A 17,518-nucleotide genomic window follows, 5' to 3' on the forward strand; every position below is an offset into this window, starting at 1 on the left:
ATGAAATTTAAGCTGAGACTTGAAAGAGGCTAACTCTACAATTAATTTATGAGTAAATGGTTACGTCTTTGCAGGAATACAGAAAAGAGAGTCAGATATGTTATCTTAATTTTGTCAGTTATAAGGAACAGTAGCCAAGGACAGAGTGGATTCAACATAGCAGATTATTTTGCTGGGCATCTAAGTTTATTTGCCTTGCTATCCATAGGGAAATATCTGAGGCTGGGTAATTTATGAAGAATGGGGGTTATTCATCTCCTGTATTTGAAGGCTGTATAAGAAGCATGGCACCAGCCTTTACTTCTGGTGAGGGTCTCTGGGTGCTTCCGCTCATGGCAACAGCCAAGGGCAGCTAGCCGGTGCACCATGAGAGAGCAAGAAAAAGAGAGAGAGATGAGGAATGACAGTTCTGTGGGAACTAACAGAGCAATAGCTCATTCATTACCAGGAGGACAACACCAAGCTATTCCTGAGGTGTTTGCCCACGTGACCCAAACACTTCCAAACAGGCCCTACCTCCATCACAGGGATCAAATTTCAACATGGGTTGTGGGGAGACAAACTCCTAAACAATAGCAGTGGGAAGAGGTGGGATGCTGGAACTTGGGACTTATGAATGGGGAAGAAAGCAGATTGGGGAGTTTCTGCTCTGTCCAGGAGAAGAAGAGTCTCTCTAGCATACATCAATGATTGAATTTCCACAGCTCGATTCTCCTCTCTTTCTTAAGGTCTTAGAACCATGACAAAAAGACATGGATAGGTGGTATATGTTGTTCAAGTGCCACCAGAATAATAAGACTTGTATAAAATAAAAAAGTGGCTTTTCTTAGTGTCATAATCAGACCGCTTTTATAGTCTGTGCTAACAATGCTGTTTTCAAATAAAATCTTCTGTTATTTGCTGTAGGTGGCTTCTCTTATGGTAGTTCATCCTCTGGTGACTTGGACAGAAAAAAGCCACTCTTTAGCTTGGAATTTGGTTCTCCAGGAGAAGCTGAAGACAAGTCCAGACAACGTCAGGATGCTGGGAGTTCAAGGTCAGAAGACACCCCAGCAGGTACTGTTACAGAGAATACACTTACCTAGCAAGCATTTTTTTTTTTTTTTGGATAATATGATAACCTTTGTTTTATTGAAGACGTAGCCTTAATAGAAATGTGAAGACCCTATAGGCACTAATGCTAGCTTCAAAGAGAGTGCTAAATTCTGTCTTTAGAGAATTCTGGCAAAGAGGTTTACAATAATTATTGTCCTGGTAATATTTATTTTGTATGCTATCTTTATATGTAGTATCTTAATTGTTATTATAATATATTTCAGCATATACATTAATAATTTAAAGTGCTTCCTGGACCCAAATGTAGTATAAGATCTCTCTATTCACATTTCTGTAATCTAACCACCATTCATTTCCTACATTAGGATTCTCTTTTTAAATTACACCCTTAATTTGCTAAACAATATTATAAAGCAGTTTCTAAAAAGTTCATGGCCTGCAATTTTTGGGGGAGGAAAAATTTTTAGTGTCCTTACGTGAGGTATTTCATCTCTTGTTGTATAAAATTTTAAATGTCTTTAGGTGAGGTATTTCATCTCTTTTTGTTAGTTTATTCTCATGCTGCTATGAAGAAATATCCAAGACTGGGTAATTTATAAATAAAAGAGGTTTAATTGACTCACAATTCTGCACGGCTGAGGAGGCCTCAGGAAAGTTACAAGCATGGCAGAAGGGCAAACAAACACATCCTTCTTCACGTGGCAACAGGAGAGAGAAGAATGAGAGCTGAGTAAAGGGGCAAGCCCCTTATAAAACCATCAGATCTTGAAAACTTACTCGTTATCACAAGAATAGCATGGGGGAAACTGCACCCATGATTCAGTTACCTCCCACTTGGTCCCTCCCACCACATATGGGGATTGTGGGAACTACAACTCAAGATGAGATCTGAGTGGCAACAGAGCCAAACCATATCACTTGTTTAACACATATCTTCCCCCTGGCCAGTCCAAACTTTTTCTTTATTTTCCTGGTCCTGAAATCTGTATGGTTTGTACCTCTACAAAAAAGAGAAAGAAGGAAGTCCAGTGAAATAAATACTTTCAATGTTTTATATGAAAATTTAATATTTGAGTTCATGTAATGAAAAGGCAGTAACCGCTTTGGGTGTGGGGGTGTGGTTATGATATCTTTAGGCAGGACATAAAATTGTATATCTTTCCATGAGGTTGATACTATTTTATGCACATTCATTATGTAGTCTTCATTTAATAGTAAAATAAATTTTGTTTAAGGGAACTTTGTTTTAGAAGTGTTACTTTGTTTAACAGGCCAAGGGCATAGTCAGGGGTCAAGAGTATAAATGCAGGTATACACAAAATTAAAAGTTATAAATAAAAGAACAAAATAGTACATAAAATACTTTTTTTCCCTTCCTTGACAACGATATATTTATGACAACCTGGAAGGCAAGTTCCAATGTAGAATTTTCATGTTTATTGGAATTCAATAAGAGAATAAGTTTGGCTGTGCCCTAGGCAAGGTCCCTACAGCCTCTCTGTTTCTATCTCCTGCTTACTCCCATACTGAGAGGGATGCCCTAGTTTTACTATTTCAGTCCATCTTCTTCCACACACTGGCCATCCTCTGTCCATCCTTCAGACCTAGGGTTTCAATCAGTGTAATGTGGTCTCACCTGGAAAAGAAGGTCTTGGGAAAGATGCTCATGTAGGCCCAGATCGTGGGTTTGTCTGTAGCCCTAGGGACTTAGGACATGGTCCAGAAATGGGGTAGGGGATGACACAGACTCTAGGTAGGCATGTCTTCTTCACCCTCAGCCTGTAGCCTCTGCTCTCTGGGGAGCATCATGACCCAAGGAAGGCCACAGTGAGACTTGCATAGATCAGATTAGGAACTTCCAAAATGTTTGGATTAGATGATTAAGTCCCAGTGGTATATGTTGTTTCAAGTGCTGCTAGGATGATGGGATTTATACAAAATAAAATGTGGCTTTTCATAATGTCATAATCAAATGACTTTTATATTCTGTGCTGATAATGCTGTTTTCAAATAACATCTTCTGTCATTTGCTGTAGGTGGCTTTTTTTACAGTAGTTCATCCTCTGATGACTCAGACAGGAAAAAACCACTCTTTAGCTTAGGACTTGGTGCTCCAGGAAAGGCTGAAGACAAGTTCAGAGACCGTCAGGATGCTGGAAGTTCAAAGTCAAAAGACACCCCACCAGGTACTGTTCCAGAAAAACATATGTACTTAGCAAGCAAGTACTCTTGATTTTCATTTTGGATAATCTGATACCCTATGTTTTATTGAAGACAAAGCCTGCATAGAAATAGTGGAAACCCTAAAGACACTATTTCCAGGGCCAATGAGAGTGATAAATTCTGTCTTTAGAGAATTGTGGTAAAAAAGTTTACATTAAATTAATTATGGTCCTGATAAAATTTATTTTTAATTCTATCTTTATATTTAGTATCTTTATTGTTATTATGACCAATTTCAGTATATAAATTAATTATTTAAAATGCTTCCTGGACCCAAATGTACTGTAGAATCTCTCCATTCACATTTCTATTATCTCATCACCATTCATTTTCTACACTAGGATTCTCTCTTACACACTTAGTTTACTAAATAGTAACATAAAGCTGCGTTTCTAAACAGTGTGTAGACTGCAATTTATTTTTATTTATTTATTTTTTTTAAAGAAAAATTTTAAGTATCTTTAGGTGAGACATTTAATCTCGTTTGACATATCTTTCCCTGCTGGCCTATTTAAACTTTCAATGTACTTGCCTCGTCTCTGAAATCTTTAGAGTTTATACCTCTACATGGGAAAGAAAGAGGTTCAGTGAAATAAACAACTTCAATATTTTATATGAAAAGTTGATATCGGAGTCCATGTAATAAAAAGGCAGAAAAAGCTTTGGGTGTAGGAGTGTGGTTGTAATATCTTTAGGCAGGACATAAAAAACTCTTTTCATGAGTTTGGCAATATTTTATCCTCATACATTATGTAGTGTCCATTTAATGGTGAAATAAACTTTGTTTAAGGAAACTTTGTTTTAGAAATGTTAATTTGGTTAGCCAAGGACAGGCCAAGGGCACAGTCATGGTCAAGAGTATAAATGCAGGTATATACATAATTAAAAGTTACCAATAAAGAAACATAATAGGACATAAAATGTGTTGCTTTTTCTACCTTGACAAAAGTACACTTGTGACAACCTGGAAGGCAGGATCCAATGCAGGATTTTCGGGTTTATTGGAATTCAATGCAAGATCAATGTTGACTGTGCCCTAGCTGAGGTCCCCACAGTCATGCTCCTTCCGTCTCTGGCTTATTCGCATACTGGGAGGGACATCCCAGCTTTTCTATCTCAGTCCATCTCCTTCTGCACACTAACCACTCCTTCCCCATCCCTCAGACCTAGGGGATCGTATTTGCAATGTGGTCTCACCTGGAGAAGAAGGTCTTAGGAAACATGCCCATGCATGCCCATGTAGCAAACTAGGGACTGCAGCCCTGCGGCCCTAAAATGTTATCCAGAAAGGGAGACTGGGATAGCACAGGCCCTGGGTAGGCATAATCCCTTCACTCTTGGCCTGTATTCTGTGCTCTCTGATGAGTGCCATGACCCCAGGAAGGCCAGAGGAAGATGTGGGTAGAACAGAACAAGAATCCCTGTTGCCTGAGAGCAAGAGAGCTACTATCCAAGGCTACCAATTGCAAATGGAGGAACCAGATGGGTTTGCATTAAGAGTTTATACTTTTGCTGTGACTGAATACTGCTTTGCTTCCTTCTGCTTTGCCAGCAAACTAAAATATTTATATATTAAGGTGCAGCTCTGAAACTACATGACATTGAAAAAGACAATGAGGAAGATGGTAAAAGAGAAAAAGAAGAAGAGTGTATAGTGAAGAAGGGTAGATAGAGGGAAAGAGGAGAGAAAGAGGTGAAATACTGTATATAGGAAGAGTAGTACAGGTAGCAGTGGTTGAAGGGTTAGGTAATTAAACAATAGTATATAATGGCTATTCATAATTTAAACATTGTTTTAGTCCTAAAACAAACGCCTACATGCACATTTTATAATTTCAAAATCTCTTAAATGTTGAATGCCTTTCCCTAATACTACATAATAGATTATTATTTTGACTATTCTCATAATCACAGACTTATTTTATTTTTACTATTTGCTTTAGAAAAGTAGAGATACACTTGCTAGAAACTTGGAAAATGGCTAAGAATTCCAAGAGAGGTTGTTGGGGAAATGTCTTTAAAAATGGTCTCCTGCCCCCTTTGAAAACCTGTCCTGACAGGCATCTCACTAAAAAGATTGCAGACACACAGAAATATTTCTCTTTTATAAAACACGCAGATAAAACCCATTACATGTAAGTTATGAATATAAGAAATAACTAGTTCTCAAGTGGATTTGACAGTATCATTAGCCATAGGGTTCATCCTACATTTGCATGGTGGTTTGGGTAACCACCTGTGTTTGCTGATTGCTTTTAAAAGAAAAAAGAAGTTTCTTGTGTATTATGACCGGAGGTAGGTTTGTGATTTGTAGCCAAACACCAGTGGAAGTTAGGCTCCTACCTCCCAGGAATTTAGGATATAGGGAAGCATCTTCCTTCATGAGTATATTTCAAAGTGTTGGCCCCCGCCCCTTGAAGAAACATTCTCAGGGTGTTTATTTAGTCTTTAAAAATGTCTATGTACATTTCAGAGAGCTAGAGAAAGTACTCACAAGTTTTCTTTAGGAAATGATCAAAGAAAAGGTATTTGTGGAGGGAGAAGTCTCTTTCCTTATTTTAATGCAGAATTAAGCCACTTATTTTATTTGTATTTGTGATTACATAGTCTTCAAGTGTTACTTACAAATCATTCACTTCATGTTTTTGTCTATTTGGTGACCAAAATTTATGTCTTCCACAACTCTACAGGAATATTACAGTTAAGATGTTAATAATTCTGAAATATTTAAATTTTATATAGAGATTTCAAAAAATATACAAATGGCATGATAGAAAGCATATATACTTCATGTAACAAGGTGTTTATTACCTTAAGAAGTGGTCTTTGTTGGTGACTACATTTATTAAATAAATACTGAGTGCCCTCTATTGTTGACGTACTGGTCTGGACACCTGAAATCCCTCTCTCAATAGAACAGGCAAAGAAAACTTGAGTTTATGGAGCTTAAAATGTGGAAGAAGGATACAGTCAATACTCCATAAGTATTAAAGACAGTGATAAAAGGTGTATCACAAGGGGATATATTTTACCTTGTATATTACAAGATGACAAATCTGTGGGATAAAATAGAATAATATAATGGTAACTGGGAGTGTAACAATGGAGTGAGGTTGCAATTTTAAGTTGTCAGAGTGTGCCTCATTGAGATGAAACTTAAGGAGGTGGATAGTACAATTAATTCATGAGTAAGTGTTTACATGCTTTCTTCCTTGCAGAAATACAGAAAAGCAGCTATAATGAACAGTAGCCAAGGACAATGTGGATTCAACAAGGCAGAAAATTTTGATTGGGGGAAGTGGGATGCTGGAACTTGGAGCTTAGGAATGGGGAAGGAAGCAGACTGGGGAGTTTCTGCTCTGCCCAGGAGAAGAGTATCTAGTACACATCAATTATTGAATCTTCATAGCTCGATTCTCCTCGATTGAAGTTTCAGAAACATGACCAAAAGGTACAGATAAGGTGATTAAGTCAACCAGTGGTGTATGTTGTTCCAAGTGTTGTCAGGATAATGAGACCTACTGAAAATAAAATGTGGCTCTTCATGGTGTCATAATTAGACTACCTTTTTAGTCTGTGCTAGCAATGTAAATGTTTTTTTCTTCACTGTAGGTGGCTTTTTTTATGGTAGTCCATCCTCTGGTGACTCAGACAGAAAAAAGTCACTCTTTAGCTTTGAATTTGGTGCTACAGGAGAGGCTGAAGACAAGTCCAGAGAACGTCGGGATGCTGGGAATTCAAGGTCAGAAGACAGCCCAGCAGGTACTGTTCCAGAAAAAATATGTACCTAGCAAACAAGTGCTTTTGGTTGTCATTTTGGATAATCTGAGAATCTTTCTTTTGTTTGCAGCACATGGCTTTAATAGTCATAGCTACTCTAAAAGCACTGATTTCAGGGCCAATGAGAGTGATAAATTCTGTCTTTAGAGGATTTTGGTAAAGATGTATACATTAAATTAATTGTTCTCCTGATAATTATTTTCATATGTGCTCTTCATACTTGGTACTATTATTCTAATGATGAATTATTTTTCTGACATTTTTTACTGTATAAGTAATAAAAAATGATTCCTGGGCCCAAATGTAGAGTAGGTTCTCTCCACTCATGTTTCTGTATCTAACCACAAGTGATTTTCTATATCAAGATTCTCTACTGAACTTACATACCCGGTTTGCTGAGTGATATGATAAGGAAGAGTTCCTAAGCAGTTTGTGGCCTGCGATTTTGTTTTTTGGGGGAAAAAATTTAAATTTCTTTAGGTGAGTTGAGGTCTTGCTGGTTCAATACAATTTTTCCTACTGTTCTACTCACATTTTTACTATATTTGCCTGACCCCTGAAATCTCTATAGTTTGTACCTCTACAAAATGGGAAGGAAGCAGTCCCAGTGAGGAAAATAAGTTCTATATTTTACATTAAAAATTAGTAGTTTTGTCTCTGAGGTGAAAAGGCAGAAACAGCTTTGGATGTAGTATCTTTATGAAGGATACCAAGTTTTTATTTTCCACTCACCTGTTTTGGGACTGACAAACTCAGTAGGACTACGGAGATAAGACAGATCCATCTACTCTTGTTTACATTAGGTGTTAGTCATTTTCTCATGTTCCATAGAGCACAATAAAAGCTTATCATCAACGGCCCCAAAGCTTCATCATTCTTATGGAATCTTTCAAATCTCATGATAAATTGGTTGCCATTCTTACTCCTGATTCTACTACATAGAAATATATATGGAAAGATATGGAATAAGGGAGATCAAGGAATATATCAGAAACTAAAATGCAGCTCTGATTCAAGCAGTGTGCAGGGATTACTTTCTTGTATTGTATGAATGAATACAACTTTTCTGTGGTAATGATTGTATTTTGGTGGATGAAATCAGTTCAGCAGGTGGTACTGTTTGGTGATACTGCTTCAAATCAAAATAAAATTGGTAGGGGTCCCCGATCAAAATGGATTAGATGTAGGTGCAGTAAATGGATTAGCTGACTCTGATTCTGCTGCCAGGGAAACAGGCATTCTATGTTGTTTCTTAGTTTATGCTTTTGTCAGAATAATCAATTAATTGACTGATTTAATTAGCAAAGCAGGAATTGGTGGTTTTCTTTGACAAATACAGATTTAATATTAGAGGAATTCATGAAAAAAATTTGTAAACTCTTTGTCTGGTTCATCAAAAATCTATATTAACTTCAACAGAAATCAGCAATTTAAACAATTTAGTGAAGAGGCAAGTAGGTTTGAGGCTTCCCAGGAGCTTAGACCTGGGACAAGGAGTTTCGATCCCCAGTCTTTCACACTAACCTTTGGGGAAACCATTTAACCTCTCTTGTTCACAAGTTTTGTCATCTGGAACAGATAAATCTTGTGCTCTTGGGTTTGAATGACATCTACCACATTAACTTTTAAAATTCCATTACTCATATTTGAACTAGTTTTCTTGAAAAAGAAGGCTGGAGAAAATAAATTTACAAAAGTATGGATGAATAGCATTTCATATTCGGAAACTAGAGCCAATGAAGGAAGTGAGTGTCAAGAAAGTATAGTAACTCTAGGTATTTTTGATTTAGAACAATTTACCATAAAAGACGTGGACATTGGTAGAAACAGGAAGAACAAGGAGTTCACTGGTGGTAAATCTACAGACCTTGGTGCTCATGTCAGTGACTAAGGAATTCTGATTGAGAGACTATTAATACAAAATACAAATAATTCTTATTCTTTGTATATTACTCTCAATAACAGTTTAATTTTTCATTAGGCAGAAACATTTTGGCTTTTGATTTTGGAGTTGGTGGTGAAAGGAAGAATGAATTGGGATTTGGTTTTGGAAATTCTGGCTCAGTTGTTGTCAGTGGTCTTCAACAAAAGGCTATGGTGAAAATGAAATACAGAACACTGGAAATCAAGTTCCAGTGATGTGGATATTACTATTCAGATTTTTGCATCAAAATAAAGAATCGTAAGATGTGTTAAAATACTCCCTTGGCCACAATGATTTTTTTTCTATTTTTCTTTCTTTTTTTGTTTTCAGCAGATAGCACCAACACAAGATCTGGTGCTGGCGTTAGTAGCAGTGGTGCTTCTCTGAATGTGGGATTTGGTTGGGGGACGTCTGATGAAAAGGGATTGGAAGTCGGTAGAGCTGATGGGAGTGAAACTAGAGGCAGCGGATCTGCTGGGGGTGAAACCATAGTCTTTGGATCTGATACAGGTAGCTCAGGTATTCCAACAAGACTCACTCCTCAAAATTTTAGATTGATTCAATTAATTAACTGGTTAAAATACTTTTATTTTAATGTCACTTAATAGCAAAGAGATTAATTAATTAATATTAACTTTAATCATATTTTGATTTTTTCCATTAGTTGGAACTGGTTATTCTGGTTTGAAACTTGGAGCAGGGAAAGGTGACGCTGCATTTGGTTTTGAAGTTTCTGATTCGAATTCATTTGGTGACAGTGGCATTAGTAGCAAAACAGTTGAAGGAAATCAAATGAGTAGTTCTGGAGGATCTGTTTCCATTGATTTAGGTATTAATATCCGACTTTTGTGCATAAAAATGTCTGAATCATAAAATAGTTTCAATATACCGTGACAATTATTTTATATTCTGCAGGTGATACCAGTTTAAGAAGTGAGAATCAATTTGTTGGTGGTGGCTCTCGAAATTCGATATCCAATTTATGGGATTCTGGTCAAGAGGGATTTGGAATCAATGAAATTGGAGGGAATGGATTGAGTGACAGTGTATCTGCTGAGGCTGGATTCAAAGGTTTTGGATCTGATGCCAGTAGCTCAGGTATTCTAGCCAGTTTCTGTTCCTGAGATATACAACTGAATTCCAAATATTCATTTATTTAAAACTATTTTGATTTTCTGTTAGTGGGAATGCTTGAGTCTCTTGAATTTGGACTTGGAAGAAAAAAACTTGGAGCTGGATTTGATTTTAGGTATTCTGATTCAAGGAAATTTGGTGATAATGAGCTTAGTGAAAATGGAATAAAAGTTACTAGAGAATCTAGTTCCGGTGGTTAGGTATCAATATTTAATTTTGCATAAAAGTTTGAATCATAAACTTATTGAAATGCATTCCGATGATAATCATTTTATATAATGTAATTGGTACCAGAACAATAAAAAAGGGATTTTTTGTGTGTGATATATGAGAAAATTTGGGTTTTGGTTTGGAGAAATTTGGTCAAAAGGGATTTGGAAGAAGTGGCTCTGGTTGGAATGAGCAGAGCAGCAGTAAATCTCATGTCAGTGGCACAGGTGGTTTAGTCCTGGACTATGCTCTGGTGAAATCTAAATTGATTTCAACCTTTCATCCATTATTTTACTAACATTTTACTTCTTCACCAGTGGGAAAGTCATGGTTATTTGAATTTGGGCTTGGATAAATGAAGGGTGGAGCTGAATTTGACTTTAGAGATTCTGGTTTAAATCAATTTGGTGACAATGGCAATAGTAGTAAAGATTTTGATGGAAATGGAGTAGGTAGTTCTAGAGGCTATAGTGCTAGGTACTGATTGTTAATTTCTGTGCACGGACAATTCTGAATCATGGTATGCATTGAAAGTAATTCTAGTGATCATAATTTTGTATTCAACAGGTGACTCAAGTGCAAGAAATGGGTTTGAAAATTCTAGTGATATCTCTGAAGATTCAGGAGTCATATTGGGGTCATCTGATCAACATGGATTTGAAGTCAGTAGAACTGGTGGGAATAGAAAGAGAAGCAGTGAACCTGCTGAGGCTGAGGCTGGAAACTTGAGTCCTGGATCTGATGTCCGTGACTCAGGTATCCTAACCTGGACTCTATTTCCAAGAAATTCCAATAAATTTCTTTCTTCTTTATTTCTTTTAATCATATTTTGATTTTCGATTAGGAGGAAACACTTGGTCTTCTGGTTCTGGAAGTGGTGGAGGAAGTAAGGGTGCAGATGGCCTTGGTGTTGGTGCTTCTGGACTAAGTGCATTTGGTGAAACTGGCCTTAGTGGTTCAGGTACCTGTGATAATGGAAGCAATGTTACTGGATCTTATTCCTATGGCATAGGCATTGAGATTTCTGATTATCAGAAAATCAGAATTCTAAGAAACATCTTACAATGACAATGAAAATTGTAGACATTATTAATAGTAATTTAAAAGGAATTCTGCATTCTCAAATGTTGAAATATTCTTAGATATAATCAGGCAAATGATGTTTAACATTTGTTGGCATAAGATATGGAACTGGTTTTATGGCTGTGAACATATCAATGTAGAATTCTTTTTGTTGCCATTATGTAAAATTGATTTGGAGTCAGTTGAAGAGATAAAGTAGCAGCTGAACTGTTGGTCTCAAACTTTGTATCCCGAATCTGGACTTGGCGGCTTTAGTTTTCTTTGCAAGCCCATTGCTGAGAAGACTAAGACTTGCATCCACTTTTGAAATCCTTATACATTTTAATATTTCCACTTAATGAAAACATTCGATTGCATGGTCTTGGAATTTGTATTAAAAATTTTTAAAATAATATGTACTCTTGATGCAGAAACTGTTTTGATGCTGTTACCAGGGCTGGAACGACCTGGGAACCATTAGAGTAGATGACAATAGAACTGGGGACAGTGGATCACTTACAGTAAAATGGAGGTTCTGGAAAATATTCAGGATTCATCTTTAGAATTCAGCTTCAGGATTAATATCTTTTTCTTAAAAAGTGAAATGTAATTAGCAAGAGATACAGTGTAGTGTAGTAACAGTTGACCTGACACGGGATTGACTATCAATGAACCTATTCCAAGAAAGGCCTGGTCATACAGAAATAATAATTTTAATTTTGGTTGTTCTTAAACTTTGGTCGTCAATTTTGAAGTCAACACTTCCAAAGAACTAAGAAATTCGTTTATTATTTATTGACATGGATTTTTAAAAAATCACAGTTGTTACAAACGGTTTCAAAGACATCTAATTTAGGAACTCCAGCTAGGCTGCCATTAGCTCAGGTATTCAAATTTAGGTTTTCTTCCTGAGAAATGTATTCAGAATAATTACATTTTATGTTTCTTAGTGTGGAGTGGTTACCGATTTGATTTTTTTTTTTTTTTTTGATATTTGGATGTTAGACTTTAACTGCTTTGATTTTTCCATGTGAGATAGACTTTATTAAGAAGTGTTATTTTTGGTAGTGTTTCTAATGGCAGTAAATCCAGTGGCTTTGCAATGGGAAGTCTGAATCTCTTGACATTAATGAAGGTGTCAGTTCATTTAGATTAGTGTTTTTCATATTTCTAGTTTCTGTGAGTGCAGAATCTTTTGCTTAATTGACCTCTTGAAATAGTACCCAGGTTTCCTAAAAGTAAAACAATTCAGAAAGGGAAATAGTTTGGTTGACAGTGGGATAGGAGACCTAGAACTTTGTCTAATGAACCTTTTTCTCTTACCCTTGACAAGTTTTAAGACAAATGATCTAGAAAAAAATTGATTTGGTGTCAGTTAATTTAGAGGCAAGGCATTTAATTTTCTTACTCCAGCAAAGTTTTGAGTTGACATTTTTTTTTCTTGTACAGCTTTACACGGTCTTAGTCTGCTAGCATTAGCATTGCTGGACTAGGATCTATGGTCTATCCATCAGATTTTCTTTAAAAATCACTTTACCAAATAAAATTATACACACAAAATAGCTTAATCATTTTGTATTGAAATAGGTGTCACAAACTCGTCTGAATACAGTACATCTGGACCACTCAATACTCCAGGTAATCTGATTTATGACTTTGAGTGTTTAAAAAGATATACATACACACACACACACACATACACTTACAATGTTGTAATGTTCTGCTGATTATTGATTTACTACGACTTGTTACTATTTTTTCTCATATTGAGCTCTTAAGTGCTACTTCTCTTTGGATACTAAAGTTTAGATGGCCAACTAAGTATTTGAAACAATTTCATGAATAAGAGAGATTAAACCACATTTTAAGGGAATTTGAATAAAACATATTACAACTCCTTTACTATTTTAGACATAGTATTTTTAAAATGCCTTCATAAACAAATTAGGAGTTCAATCTGTTTCCACTCAGTCTGAGTAAATACAACCTGTAGTAAAGAGAAGAAACTTCAAGATAGATGATAAAGAGCATTTCGGAAAAGAGTTTACAATTCTATCAGAACATCCACTTTTGTTATTGTTGTTGCTTGTTTTTAGGCTTTACCCTACAATTGAATATAAATTTACTTGGTTACATACCAGGGTCATTAGATATAAACAATCATGGGAAATGTAAAGTTTTAAAGTATACAGATTTTTCCCTGTGAGTGGGAGAACTGACTTTTCCTCATATATAGATAAATTATTAGTATTAGATAATAGACTGATTGACTAAAATGTACCTCTGTCCTATTTGTGCCACAGCTCCTGATAGAAATGAACATGAAATGTTTTATTTCTAAAGTTGAAAAATATTTCTGTAAGGGGTGCAGCATATGTTAGTAATTGTACAGGACCCCCAATACATAAGCTCTTAATGATTCATGAACATACTGAAAAAGTGTGGACTGCAGAGTTAATCATGTATGTGACTTTGGCAAGTCCCAGCTCTCACAGAGTTATCCATTATATATGTTATATAATATACAGTATAAAAAATTCATTGATGGCCTTCAATGCCAACTTTTAAGTTCCCATGTAGAAGTTCCAATATCTTGTATATTTAAAATGAATATATGTCTTAACATTGAAATAATCTATGCATTGTGTTGAATAGAAAAAGGATCCCACATTCCAGAAGCAACTCCAAAATACTCAGAAACAAATGCAATTATTGGTAAGTAAAAATGGTTATGATATTCATTCATATATTTACACCCACGCCAGTACCTAATGAGATCACAGAAACAAATTTACAAAATTTGAAACTAGTTTTGTTTATTTATTTTTTTACAAGGTCTCACTCTGTCATCCAGGCTGGAGGGCAGTGGTAAAATCATAGCTCTCTGTCACCTCTGACTCCTAGGCTCAAGCAATCCTCCTGCCTTAGCCTCTTGGGTAACTGAGACTATAGGAAGGCACCACCATGCCTGGATATTCCTTTTTCTTGGTAGAGGCAGAGTCTTGCTATGTTGCCCAGTCAGGTCTTGAACTTCTGGCCTCGAATGATCCTCCCACCTCAGCTTTTCAAAATGCTGAAATGACGGGCATGAGCCCAACCTGAAACTAGTTTTGAAAATGTCCCCATCATCTGTCTGTTTAATCATTGTATGTTTGAATGATACCACATTTGTACTATTTTTTTCTCCAGAAAACATGTATACACACACACACATACGCATATACCTATACACAGTCATATATACACACATTTATATGTATAGAGATAAATGATATAATTCTTTATCGTCATTCAATATAAATGGGACTTCATTCAGACTTAGAAAAACTATCTCTACCAAAAAAGCAAAGCAAGAAAGCATACAAACCACTGCTTCCTTCCATATATTCCATCCCATATTAGAGACAATTTTTGTTTTCCTATGGGAAGCAAGATGTTTTCAATCTTGCTTTATTTTAGCTGGAATAGCCAACTTAGGGTACACTAAAGAAGTACTCATGTACTAGTTTTAGTGAGTCTTTGCAGTAGTGAAAGCAAGCAAGCACTGATTTAAGGTGGTGGCTGTGAGAATTGAACCTTTCAGTGATTTTATTTCCCTTAGGACAAAAATGCTTTAAAACAGACCTAGAAGGTATGCTAATTGTTCTAAATAATTATGTATATGTTCCTCTGAATATTTTGTAGGTGAAGCATCTACCTGGAGCAAAGGAGCATATAAATCTTTCAACGGCCGCATCTTTTTGTTCGAATCTTCATGCCCGTACACTTTCTGCCGTCACTGCGTTGAATCTGGAGGGGATTTCAATATTGAAATCAAACGAAACAATGATAGTGAGACTGAAAAAATAACAGTTCTAATTGACAATAACGACATCTCTATTTTTGGTGACACCATTTTAGTTAATGGAGAAAGGTAAATACTGTAGTGTTTTGGGTAAATGATATAAAATTATTTAAAGTGACCTGAGCAAAAAAAGAAAGAAAAAAAAAAAAGACAAAAAGGGAGATGATACTTTCTTCCCATTTTGATGCTCATATTGATATTTTAATTGATTATTGGCCAAGAGTTTGATAAATGTGTAAGACTTTGACATATTTGGGATTGTAAGACATTGTATTTATTCCCATAACAAGATGGAAAAAAATTCTGTTGTTTGAGTATACTGACTATCTAGATTATGGGAATTGTGTGTATTCAACAAATCCGATTATTTTTGTTGAATGTTTCAGGATATTTCAGTTTTCATTTGCAAGTTTAACACCAAGTATAAATTTAAGATTTTATAAGTTAGAAATTGAGGAGATTAAAACTGTTAGTCCATGATTTTTAGAGGGAGCAATTCAGATTTGGAAGGGATGGCATATTTGAATACTTTCCAGAATAAGAAAATGAGGCATGATATTCTACTTGGGAACATTTCAATTTATTTTTTTCTGACACCAAACCAATGTTTCATCCTGTTAATTTCTCCAAAGCGCCAAGGATCTATTAGTTGTTTTTTAGAAGTTCTTCCAGTGTTCAAAAAAGCCACTGTTTCTCTTTTTCTGAATTGATAAAAAAAACTTTAGTATTTACCAGCAAGTATTCTATCTATAGGATACTAAATTGTTAGGTGACATGAATTATCAGAAAACATATTATAATAGTATGATTCTTACCTTTTTACATATACTTATATTTTGTATTTTTCAGCATACAGATACCATATAACAATAAGTTGATTCACATTAAAAAATATGGAGAATATAATGTTCTGAATAGCCGTAGAGGAATCCTGACTTTAATGTGGGACAAAAATAACAAACTCTCAGTAAGTCTATCTATGATTTTCATGTAATCCTGTGCTTTTTGTCCTTTAGTTAAGTTACAAAAACAATACACTATTAGGGAAGTAAGAGCTAAGGCTTACTGAGAAATCTCTATGTATTAGTCATTATACTAAATATTATCTCATTTAGTATTCAAAACATCTTAAAATACATGCTATTAATAATCATATTTTGCAGATGATGAAACTCAGGAAATGCAAAGTAAAAAAAGTTATTAGGTTGGTGCAAAAATAATTGCAGTTTTGACCGTTACTTTGAAATGGCAAATACCGCAATTACTTTTGCACCAAATAATATTTTCAGACACATAGTAAATGGTGGAGTTAGGACCTATTCAAATTCCAGAACCAGGTCCTTAAGAAAAAGCCCTCTACCACCTCTAAGTAAGCAGCTTAGATAGAATTGAATTTGAGGAGGCATGGCCCTTTGGTTTGGGTACATTTTATTTTGAGATGTGTTTAACATTTCATGAACATATAATACATGTAATTTATTTTTAAAGCTCACTCTTCACAAGCAGTATCCAACTTGTGGTCTTTGTGGTAACTTCAACAGCACTCCAGGTAACATTCCAATGTATAATTCCTAAGAACCTGCTTTCCAAAATGAAACTAAAAACTCAAATCATTTTCAATTTTGTCTTTGTCTAAAGAATGAGAACTTGTTAAAATGAAAACATTTTACATTGCCAAGTCCATATGTAGCTTGAAAATAATGCACACATAAAAAGAATAACTGAAACTAAACAATGCTTTCTTTTTAAGGGCAAGATATTAATGAGCACATTGCCAATAGTAAAATTCCTGGTGATTGTCCCAATGCTGTTGGTAAAAGCTATGAAGTTTGTGAAGATGGAATACAGGTAAGAAATTTATATTTCATTGTGTAGCAAATTCTAGCAATAGTTCCCTTGGTTTCTTTTTTAAAATAAATGTTATTGTGTATATTTAGGGTACACAACATGTGTACGTGTTTGTCTGGTATGTGATACATATGGATAGTAAAATATTTACTACAGGGAAGCAAATTAACATATCCATCATCTCATCTGAAAGATACTTCAACTTTTTTTTGTTGGTTTGTTTGTTTCTGTGGTAAGAGCAGCTGAAATCTGCTCATTTAGCATGAATCACAGATACAGTACAATCTTATTACTTATAGTCTTCAGATTGTACATTAGATCTCAAGATTCTTCCAGCCCCTGTAACCATTGTTTTGTTCTCTATTTCTGCAGACTTAATTTTTTAAAAAAGATTACACATATAGGTGAGGTCATGCAACATCTTTCTTCCTGTTTCT

The 17,518-nt window shown here is 35.3% G+C and overlaps 1 protein-coding gene across 1 annotated transcript in view; it reads left to right on the forward strand.

Annotated features, from left to right (window-relative positions):
* The window catches only part of MUC19 (mucin 19, oligomeric), a 176,289-nt gene that overhangs the window by 12,364 nt on the left and 146,407 nt on the right, over positions 1-17,518 (forward strand). The window contains exons 4-17 of the mRNA XM_077953878.1: positions 907-1,056; positions 3,093-3,242; positions 6,892-7,041; positions 9,317-9,502; positions 9,648-9,812; positions 9,899-10,081; positions 10,895-11,083; positions 11,172-11,288; positions 12,977-13,027; positions 14,045-14,104; positions 15,074-15,302; positions 16,083-16,200; positions 16,722-16,782; positions 16,984-17,081. Of these exons, the coding sequence (XP_077810004.1) occupies positions 907-1,056; positions 3,093-3,242; positions 6,892-7,041; positions 9,317-9,502; positions 9,648-9,812; positions 9,899-10,081; positions 10,895-11,083; positions 11,172-11,288; positions 12,977-13,027; positions 14,045-14,104; positions 15,074-15,302; positions 16,083-16,200; positions 16,722-16,782; positions 16,984-17,081 (1,907 nt within the window). The remainder of the gene's footprint in view (positions 1-906; positions 1,057-3,092; positions 3,243-6,891; positions 7,042-9,316; positions 9,503-9,647; positions 9,813-9,898; positions 10,082-10,894; positions 11,084-11,171; positions 11,289-12,976; positions 13,028-14,044; positions 14,105-15,073; positions 15,303-16,082; positions 16,201-16,721; positions 16,783-16,983; positions 17,082-17,518) is intronic.

This window comes from Macaca mulatta, chromosome 11 (genome assembly GCF_049350105.2).
Source record: "Macaca mulatta isolate MMU2019108-1 chromosome 11, T2T-MMU8v2.0, whole genome shotgun sequence".
Classification (NCBI taxonomy): domain Eukaryota; kingdom Metazoa; phylum Chordata; class Mammalia; order Primates; family Cercopithecidae; genus Macaca; species Macaca mulatta.